Source organism: Trichomycterus rosablanca, chromosome 27 (genome assembly GCF_030014385.1).
Source record: "Trichomycterus rosablanca isolate fTriRos1 chromosome 27, fTriRos1.hap1, whole genome shotgun sequence".
Lineage (NCBI taxonomy): Eukaryota > Metazoa > Chordata > Actinopteri > Siluriformes > Trichomycteridae > Trichomycterus > Trichomycterus rosablanca.
Genome location: NC_086014.1, coordinates 2,186,621 through 2,196,944, shown reverse-complemented (window position 1 = coordinate 2,196,944; position 10,324 = coordinate 2,186,621). Strand labels below are relative to the sequence as shown.

The 10,324-nt window shown below is 38.2% G+C and overlaps 1 protein-coding gene across 1 annotated transcript; it reads left to right on the top strand.

Annotated features, from left to right (window-relative positions):
* The first annotated feature begins 2,002 nt into the window (after positions 1-2,002).
* Positions 2,003-7,886, top strand: tph1b (tryptophan hydroxylase 1b). Its single transcript, XM_062989392.1, has 11 exons — positions 2,003-2,092; positions 3,058-3,192; positions 3,755-3,935; positions 4,008-4,108; positions 4,485-4,552; positions 4,639-4,835; positions 5,017-5,152; positions 5,505-5,631; positions 5,895-5,990; positions 6,276-6,409; positions 6,677-7,886. Exons 1-11 carry the CDS (start codon positions 2,003-2,005, stop codon positions 6,849-6,851), a joined length of 1,440 nt encoding a protein of 479 aa, XP_062845462.1. The 3' UTR covers positions 6,852-7,886.
* Positions 7,887-10,324: the final 2,438 nt, after the last annotated feature.

The following is a 10,324-nucleotide window of genomic DNA, read 5'->3' as shown; positions in this document are numbered from 1 at the left end:
TGTTTGTCTTTAAGATTTTGTCTTTGCTGCTTCTCGTACTTTCTATTTTTTTTTGCCAATTTCTTTTTTCATTTTTTACCGTTCTGTTACATTTCTTCTGTTTTATGCCTCATTTTTTATTATTTTTGCTGTGTTTAATTGCATTCGGAATCTCACCTTTTTCCCCATCTTTCCATACCTCATTAAGGGATGAGTATTTACTGGTGCTGATAAGCTTTCAGAGCTGTAAAAGTCTCAGTATCCTTTGTTCTTTCTGCCACTTTCCGCTTCATCAACATAAACAGCTACCGTTCTTTAAAAGTCATGACTGACGTACTCAGAGATGTGCAGTATGTTTATAATCATCACTGAGTCTAATCTGGTCTGACATCTTGTGCACAGCTATGTCTGACAGTGTTCGGTCAGCTGTCAGTCACACACAGCCTCCCGGACCTTATTCAGTGTCTACAAACCACATTTCTGGATTTAAAAAAAAAAATCTTTTTTGTCAGATTCAATACAAACAAGAATCTTGATTTGTTTATTCTGTTAAACATTTATTTAATTGACAAAAGTACAAAGAAATAATTTAGAATGTTTTTGACCAATTTTATCTTGTTAATATAAACAGTTGTAGAATTTGTTGCCTACAACACCATCAAACAAAGTTAGGACAGAGCCACCAGTCATTCATTACAGTTTTTAATTGTTTGGAACTGCGGACACTAATTGTCTTTGCTTGATACGAAACTTCAGCTCCTCAACAGTGTGTGGTCATTATCTGATTCTCCTCTTTATGATGCACCATACATTTTGATCTGGAGACAGATCTGGACTGCAGGCAGACCAGTCAAGCACATAAACGTCATGTGTAACATGTATGGAATATAAACTGCCAAAAGTTCATATAGATTTGATTTCACTTTACTCTTTAAGTAATGTTGCTTTTTCATTTCCAAACACAGTACTATTATCTTATCTGATTCTACGTACTGCTTGGCTAAACAGCTTAGTGATCTAAAGGTAAAACAAACCAAATCCTCCTAAGCAAAGATCAGTGGATCTGTGAAGACTTAATTCAGAATGGCACTGTTCTCCACCTGGGCTTTTCCTGGGAGAACAGAATGCACTGAAATCTGTGAATGACCACAGGTCAGATAAACGGGTCAGTAGAGATTCTGAGTTTAGTGAACTCCTCTTTAAAACATGGATCAGTTTATATATAGAGAACAAATATATCTTACATTTCCAGCTGTATAACTATATAATAAGGATTTTATTATTAATCCAACTTCTTGTCATTAATCTTGTTGTGCTCAATTTTACTGCTTTCCATTTTACCAGTCTGATTTCAGCGTTTGGGAAGCATGTTCAGGGGTTTCCTGTACAGAATGACGAGTTAATACCCTTCCTTCACCACTACCTCATCAGATCTGTTTGATTAGGGTTTTCTTCTTTCTTCATTTCAGCGTTCATTTTGTCCTGCAAGCACAGGCTGACAATCATGTAAAATTCACTGATCCACATCCTGCAGTGGAAAAAAACAAACACGTCTAAAATAAAATTAAAAAACATGTGTTTGTACTAACAAATGCCAAGGTCTGCAGGCTATGCGTATGTCAGTTGATTGTTCCCATGCTACCTGCTCTTCATTTGTGGATTGTTTTGTTGCTGATCCTGAATGAGTTAATTTGGCCATAACTAGGTGAAGTTCATATGCATGTAAAAACTGGTATGGTTGATGTCCATAAAGGTTTACGTTTTAACATTTTCCAAAGACATTTTTAACAGGGTGGCGTTATTATAACACGCCCGAGAATAATTACACTGATCCATGACGCATCTTTATCATTATTTTCCGTGGTTATAATTATTTATACTTTAATCAGCACAGAGTTTGACGAAGCTGGATTCGCACGCATGCGCAATACCTGACCTCCAGCCCTGGCGCGCTTTATAAATAGCACCGAGCAATAAAGTGCGGCTGTATTCATCACATCATCAATGCTTTTACATTACTGGCATGTTTTCCTCCAACACTGAAGGACCACGTCGGGGACGATCCTTTGACTCAATTAACAAACAATACGAGGAGAAACAGCTTAAATATGAGGTGAGTGGATTTTTTAAAACTTATTTTCCTGTTTAAACATACCTGATTTGATGACTTTTTACATTATATTTATCAGCAAGGTAATGGTAACCAGTGTCTGATAACCAGTAGTACCTGTCCTGGACACAATTCCCAGTGTTCATTTCACTGAACACTTAGATCCAGTGAACATCACTGGTAATAAATGGGCAAATAAAGTGGTTTCACATTGGCAAAAATAAAGCTGCAGTCTTTTACCATTCCTATTTAATCTGTATGCTCAGCATATAATAAGAAAAGCAGAACTTAATTAAGATGATTGAGAATTCAAGATTGGTGGAAGAAACATCATTAACATTTAATCTTCTGATGACCCAACACTTAAAAAGTTCAAGAACAAAGAAAAAATTAGACTTTAGCTCAATATATATGAAAACAAAGATCATGACAACATAAAAGACTATCCATTCCCTGTTAATAGTGGACAGCTTCAATTATTAACAGAAAATGATCCAGCAGTCAGGAAATATATGTCTCTCCAAGCTTCAAGATCTCCAAGATCAGAACTGTCCAGACTGTGGTGTTTTCTTTGGTTCTTTATGGATGTGATAGCTGGACAGATGCCTCTGAACTTTTGAGAGTACCTTGGTTGGCCAAGAAGAGAAACAAATAGATCCTAGATCAAATCAAGCTTAACCTCTCACCTGAAGCCCAGATAACCAAACTAAAGTTCTGTAATTTTGGACACATTATGGGAAGAGCCAACTTATTGGAAAAGACAATTATGCATGGACAAGTTAAAAGTAAAAAAAAAAAAAGAAGAGGATCCCCGACCTAGTGTATTTGTACACCTACTTGTTTATCATCAAGTGCCAAGATAAAATCATTCCCTCTACATAAACAGATTCCAAGCCAATGTCGAAATGTGAGATATCAACCTGGAACATATCAGTCATGTTTTTTTTCTTGTTGGTTTGTTTTTTTAGGTGACTAAATCTACATTTAACCAGACTGACGTGAACCAAGACGACACCCTGTCCTCCAACAGAGAGCACGCAGCGATTGTCTTTTCTCTGAAGAATGAAGTTGGTAACCTTGTGAAGGCACTGAAACCTTTCCAGGTAAACGTAACTCCTACCTTCTTCTACCTAATATGTTCTAGCTCTTTACTTATTAGGTAACAATCAGATTGGAAATATTATTATCATCTCAAATAATCGACATTATGGGGGTGGTGGGGCTTTTTCTATTCCTCACTGTTAGAACATCAAGTTCTTTTGAAGAAAAATCTTGCTGCTCAGATCTTCTACTCCAGTGTCATTTACTGAATATGATAAAAGATGTCCTCAAAACCGTGCGCACGGGAAGAGACTCTTAATACACAGACAGTCAGAGTGATTCTTCCAATTTATTAGGTGGATGAAGCAAGCTTATATAGTTTGTGTCTGCGTGAGAAATGTGAGCCTATGCCTAAACTTAGTTGAATTTGAATGGTGAGATAGCCTGAAGCTAAGTTAATGGTTAGGGAGCTGTGATTGGAAGAACATAAAACTTGTTTATACAGTGGCTGTGGTTAACTATTACTGGGATGTGTAACACAGAGGTCAGAGGAGAAGGACAAATGCCAAAAGTTTGTGAAAACATTTATATTCTTAATCACTCACAAACGATATTAACTTACAGGAAAACCACATCAACCTTTTGCACATTGAGTCCAGAAGGTCCGAGCGGAGAAGCTCTGAGCTGGAAGTGCTGATCGACTGCCACAGTGAGCGAGAGACTCTGAATGAAATCATACAGCTTCTGAGAAAACAAACCAACATCATAAAAATGGACTCACCTGGCATTCACACCCCTGAAAATGGTACGAACAATTTATTCAGGTAATAAAACAGCTTCTTTATAAATCTTTGAAACAGCCTGTTTTATGTTTTAGAGATACCAGAAGAGCCCTGGTTTCCCAAGAAGATCTCAGATCTTGACCAGTCTGCCAACCATGTTCTGATGTACGGCTCGGACCTGGATGCTGATCATCCTGTGAGTGTTTTTTTTCTGTTGAATGTTTTTTTCAGGACATGTTTATATCAGGGCATCACAGTGTCACAGCAGCTGGTGTCGGTGTGCCAGGGGTCGGTGAGAATCGGGAGAACAGGAAAAAAACATGAATCCATTCACTTTCAGTAAGCCTTCAATCCTGATCCAGGTAATGGTACGTCCAACGCTTTTCCGTAAAGGACTGGTGAGATAGATAGGGTGATAAGGTGCACAGATTCTGAACACCCCAAGTTGGAATCTCAGGTCTGCTACAGATCGACTGAAATATTAAATAGCTGGTACTTGATGTTCCTCTGTTTAACTCTCTTAGCCTTAAAGTACATAATGATCATTCGATTTGCATTTGATCGTGTTTCAGGGATTCAAAGACAACGTCTACCGTGAAAGGAGAAAGTACTTTGCTGACATTGCAATGAACTTCAAACAGTATGTACAAATTCTTTTGTTATGTATTAAATATTTTTATTACCAATCCCACCCCAACCAATCTCTGTCTCGCTCCCAATCCAAAGTGGAGATCCAATCCCGCGTGTGGAGTTCACAGAAGAAGAGGTGAGGACGTGGGGAGTGGTGTTCAAGGAGCTGAATAAGCTCTACCCTACACACGCCTGTACGGAGTACCTGCGCAACATGCCTCTGCTCTGCCAGCACTGTGGGTACAGAGAGGACAACATCCCTCAGCTGGAGGACGTGTCCTCCTTCCTCAGGGGTAAGATGGTGGCCATATTTTCCAGTACACCCAGTTCCAGTTACTGACTGTAGCTCATATGCTGCATAATTTGGCATCACCTGTAATGTGTGTGTGTGTATTAGCATGAGTGTGAGGGGAGTGGTCACATAGAGCATAGCGTGTCTGTCTGTATGCTACACTGTATATGTGTGTGTTTTAGAGCGGACAGGTTTCACCATCCGGCCAGTCGCTGGCTATCTGTCCCCACGAGATTTCCTGGCAGGTTTGGCCTTCCGTGTTTTCCACTGCACTCAGTATGTTCGTCACAGCTCCGACCCCCTGTACACACCTGAGCCGTGAGTATGACGTCATACATCAGCTTTCAGGACTGGTAGCTTGTCCTTGATGTTAAACAACAAACAACATCACCTGCCCACACAACATTTCATTTATACTGTACGACATCCAGCTGTCTGCATGCTCATTGTTTGCTTTACTGGTGCCAGACAGTTATGTGTGGTCTGTGACCATGTCGACACTCCGTTATTTATTTCCTCTGTGCTGTCCATTTATTTTATAACAGGTCAACAAACACACGCTTGAATTTGTTTTTTATGTACGTCATTCGGAGCAGTTTTTAATTGTAATAACGTTGACGTTAACGTAATAACGAGTTGACTGTTGTGTTAAAAAGCATTTGTGTTACAGGGACACATGTCATGAGCTGCTGGGTCATGTGCCCTTGTTGGCAGAGCCCAGTTTTGCTCAGTTCTCGCAGGAGTTGGGTCTGGCTTCACTCGGTGCTTCTGATGATGCAGTGCAAAAACTGGCAACCGTACGTCTATTGCTTCTTAATTTAATACTAAACTTATAGTCATACGTGACTGGTTGGGACAAGCATTTTATTATTTTATAACAGCAAAGAACATTTACCTGCATTTATACTATGCTTTATTTAGACATTATCATTTGAAAACCATTTAAAATCAATTTTAGTCTCAATTTTTTATATTAGTATGTACTGTTAGGTCACCTAATATATATATATATGTTTATTATAAACAGAGTATGTTATTATTTGATTGTGTGTGGTTTCAGTGCTACTTCTTCACGGTGGAGTTTGGTCTGTGTAAGCAGGACGGCCAGCTCAGAGCGTACGGAGCCGGTCTACTGTCGTCTATCAGTGAACTTCAGGTCAGCTGTCTAACAAATACATTTTACTCAGTGTACACTATATATTAATGAAATGTTACAAATTTCTAGAAAAGCTAACTATTTTAGCTAAACTTCTGCCCCATTTTCCTTCAATCAATGGTACACCGTACACACAAAAGCCCAGGAGCTGTCTGGGGTGTTTCCTGCCCTTTACCCAGTGGGTCGGACCCGCATCAACCCTGCCCAGGATGTGCTGGTTAAACAGACAATGAATGAATGATTGAATGACCATTGTAAATGTAAAACCATTCTTTTCTTTTACAGCATGCCCTTTCTGGCAATGCCAAAATCCTGCCATTTGAACCCAAAATGACGTGCAGACAGGAGTGTCTGATTACCACCTTTCAGGAGGTCTACTTTATGTCCGAGAGCTTTGAGGAGGCCAAAGTTAGAATGAGGTGTGTATGTAGTGTGTACTAGTGTGTGTGTATATACTGTAAAAGTATCGGGACACCCCTTCTAATTACTGATTTAATTTATTTCAGCCACAACAAATACTAACATGTAAATTCATGTACATTTTTGTGAAGTGTAACCTTTTTACTCTACGTTTTAAATTAGTTCAAAACTCCCAATTTTTTTATATCACCTTAATTTACTAAACAGTATAAGACTGTAACCTCTGGCCCACAGTCGATAAGTAACCTATAATTATTCCTTTACAGGGAATTCGCCAAGACAATCAAGCGGTCATTCACAGTGCGCTACAACCCATACACACAGAGTGTGTGTGTTCTGAGGGACATGCCCAGCATCAACGACGTGGTCGAGGAGCTCCGACACGAGCTGGACATCGTAGGGGATGCACTTCAAAGACTTAACAAACACATGGGTGTTTAACATTATCGAATACTTTTGGCATAAAGACTGCAGTCCTGGCAAGCTGCAGAGATTAGTGTGCTCTTATCTAATTCGGTTTATAGACGGTTTGATAAAAAGATAATACATTGAATTACTAAAAAAATAGAGAAAAACACTCATTTCTGCAGTTTTGTAGATCTGTAATCAAACACGTGAGGGTGAACCCTTTACAATACCTGGGTTCCTGCATTCTGCATAACTGGAATACAGACATTCTGCGTATATAATAAAACACAAACATCTGTACTTTTCATATTTTTATTGAACATGGTAAATAATCCATTAATCAAACAGCTCTCCTCAGCTAATTCCACAATACTACAAATTGGGTTAAGAGTTACATTCCAGATTATTCATTTCAAACCACAGTTATTTTTAAAAACACTCTGTTGTTAATGTATTATACTGTACACATCTGTAACTGCTGCCAAAGAGGCTTATACAAAGCATTCACTGTGTATTCAGCAATCAGACTGGTAAGTGTAATGTCCTGTAATAGATTGGCACACTGTCCAGGGTGTAGTCCAGCCTTGCACCAATATTAGATTTATTTATTCTTGAGTGGCATTGAAAAGTCATGACACTTACTATAAAAAAGCTGTTGGTGAAAAATAAATTATTAAACAAATGCTTTATTATAAATATGTTTGGCACCATTTAAGGGAGAGCTATGCTGTAAAAGTAAATATATAAATTATTGCAGAATATTACTGCAGAATGGACAAGAAAGGCTATTGAATTTATATAGTTCATGTTAACATAATATTCATTCATACAGTGAGTAAAGTAGGGTGTAAAATTGATCAAATGTCCATAGTGTAGTGTTTATTGCTTTTCAAATAACATGTGCAAAGCTGAAATGTGTGCAAAAAATAAATGTGTCTAGTCTTAAATGTGTAAGATAAAATCATGTTCAATTTAGTTGCAGAACAGTAGGATGTTTAGCAGGTGTTTGACGGTTGTACTTAAAGCATCATACCAAACATTATCATAAAATAAAAGCACTTATTATTCTTTCCGTCTGTAAAGTGTATTTGTTTTATTTTTTAATGTACGAGTAACATTGTGACTGAAAATGACCTGCTCGTCAGGAAAACCCTCTCATGGTAGAATTACCCGTTTCCACCGAAAGAGGGCGAGATTGTACTATTAGAAACAACATGAACACAGACCCCATTGACTTGGTGCACGATTATTTCCAGAGTTTGTATCTGTTTTTAATAAATAATTGTAAAAATACGTTAGATTTTACTAAACAAAAGCGTCGTATAATGGTTTTCATTAGCAGTGATGCACCTAGCATGCTTAGCTACCCAAAAGAGAAGGCCAAGGTAAGACGTGTTCAATTTACGTCCAACAACATGTCATTTATATCTTATAAAACATATTTGTTTAATATAAAGTTCTTTATTGTAATGCTGATAGAAGTTTAGCCAGGACTTTGCTATTAGAAATGCCTAACCTCGAGTTTGAGAGTGAATTCTGGCAGTTAGCTTGGTTAGCAAATTGTGAATTCTATTACATTAATTCAGAGCAACTTAATTCTTAAAAAGTCAAAGTGTTTTAGTTAAATTCGTAACTACTAACTGTTTGTATTTCTAATATTGTATTTCCTTTCTTATTTCCAGCATACATGCCAATATCAGTATTGGGTATTTCATGCGTTTACAGGGTGGCTGAACAAAGCACAAGGAAGTTTAAAGCCAAATGAATAAATAAAAATTAACAAACATTTTTATAATTAGTTTAAACAGCAAAAACAACAACAAACTGTATTTTGACAACTACTGCATGTATGCGTACACATTTTTATGTTTGTTTTGATTGTAGTGTCTCCCAAGGAAGGAAGCATACATTAGTGCACTGCTTAGCCAATTAAAAAATCCATTAAGGTTTTTAGCTTTTGTACTGTGATGTTTATTATGTAAGGGACAACATTTACAAGCCATGAAACTTCAACAAAACAGGGACTCCTCTGAAGTGTTTATCATAACTAGGTGGAAGTGTCACAGTTTCATCACTTTTAACACCAGATTTAGCCTATGAGTAAATTATCAAGCAATTCATGAGCTAGAATAGAAGTGTTTTCTGCTGGGAAAGAACAAAAATAAGAACAAAAAAATCACAAGGAATTCTGTGAACTTCTGCACTTCATATTTTGACAATCATTTATTAAATATGTGAACCTCGTCTTACTGCACCATCCCCAAGTGTTATGAAGTCAAATTCTAAAATGTGTATTATTCTATAAGCCACTTGTTTCTTGAAACATGCTAAGACCAGCCAGTCCATCACCTTGTTTATGGTTTCACCAGTTTATCTTTTCATGTGACTATATGATATAAAGCAATACAATTTTTGACATGTGTAGGATCATATAAGCATTGTTTTTAACTTTCCTTTTAACATTAAAAATCATACATGTGTACATGTGTGTGTGTGTGTGTGTGTGTGTGTGTGTGTACATGTGTGTGTGTGTACATGTGTGTGTGTGTACATGTGTGTGTGTGAATTTTTTGGGTTTTGTGCACATCAGATAATGCATTAGTCAGAAGACGTCATGAATTTAAAATGCATAGCATCTCCTTCACATACCCCGCCGCTTCCAGTATTTATGTAGCTTGTCTGTTTTATGAGCTTTCAGCGGTGGATGGACGAGCCGAATAGTGGTGCAGGGTAAGTGGAGAGTTAATCAGGGTGATTCATGGGACAGCAGTGCTTTTACCCTTACCTAGGTATCTGTTGATGCATGCTCAGTAAAAGTTGAATCAGTTCATCTGGACACAAGTTTGTTGTAGAAATACGTTTAGTCACTCAATCCGAATGACTTCTTCAGTCTGAGCTGGTGTTGAATACCCCAACCTTATATGCAGTTGATTTGCATAACGACCGATCACTGCCCATTGCATAACAATGGAACCGGTGATCAGGTCCATATGTAATTCACAACGACCATTAATTACAATGGCCATGTGTGTCTTTCACACTCCTATTACGGTGTTCCTCGACACAAACAGAGTAACGTAGTGTATGCTGTTAGGTGCCAGGAGGATTGTCGGGAACTGTACATCGGGGAAACTAAACAGCCACTGGCGAAACAGATGGCCCAACATAGAAGATCGACCTCTTCTGGCCAGGACTTCGCAGTTTACACCCACCTGCAAGCCAGCGGCCACTCATTTAATGATGAAGATGTGCAGATCCTTGACAAGGAGGAACGCTGGTTTGAACGTGGAGTCAAAGAGGCCATTTACGTGAAGAGGGAACGACCATCCCTAAACCGGGGAGGGGGCCTGAGAGTACATCTCTCACCATCATACAACGCCGTAATAGCAGCTTTACCCCAATCATGTGTGAAAGACACACTTTGCCATTGTAATTAATGGTCATTGTGAATTACATATGGACCTGATCTCCGGTTCCATTGTTATGCAATGGTCAGTGATCGGTCG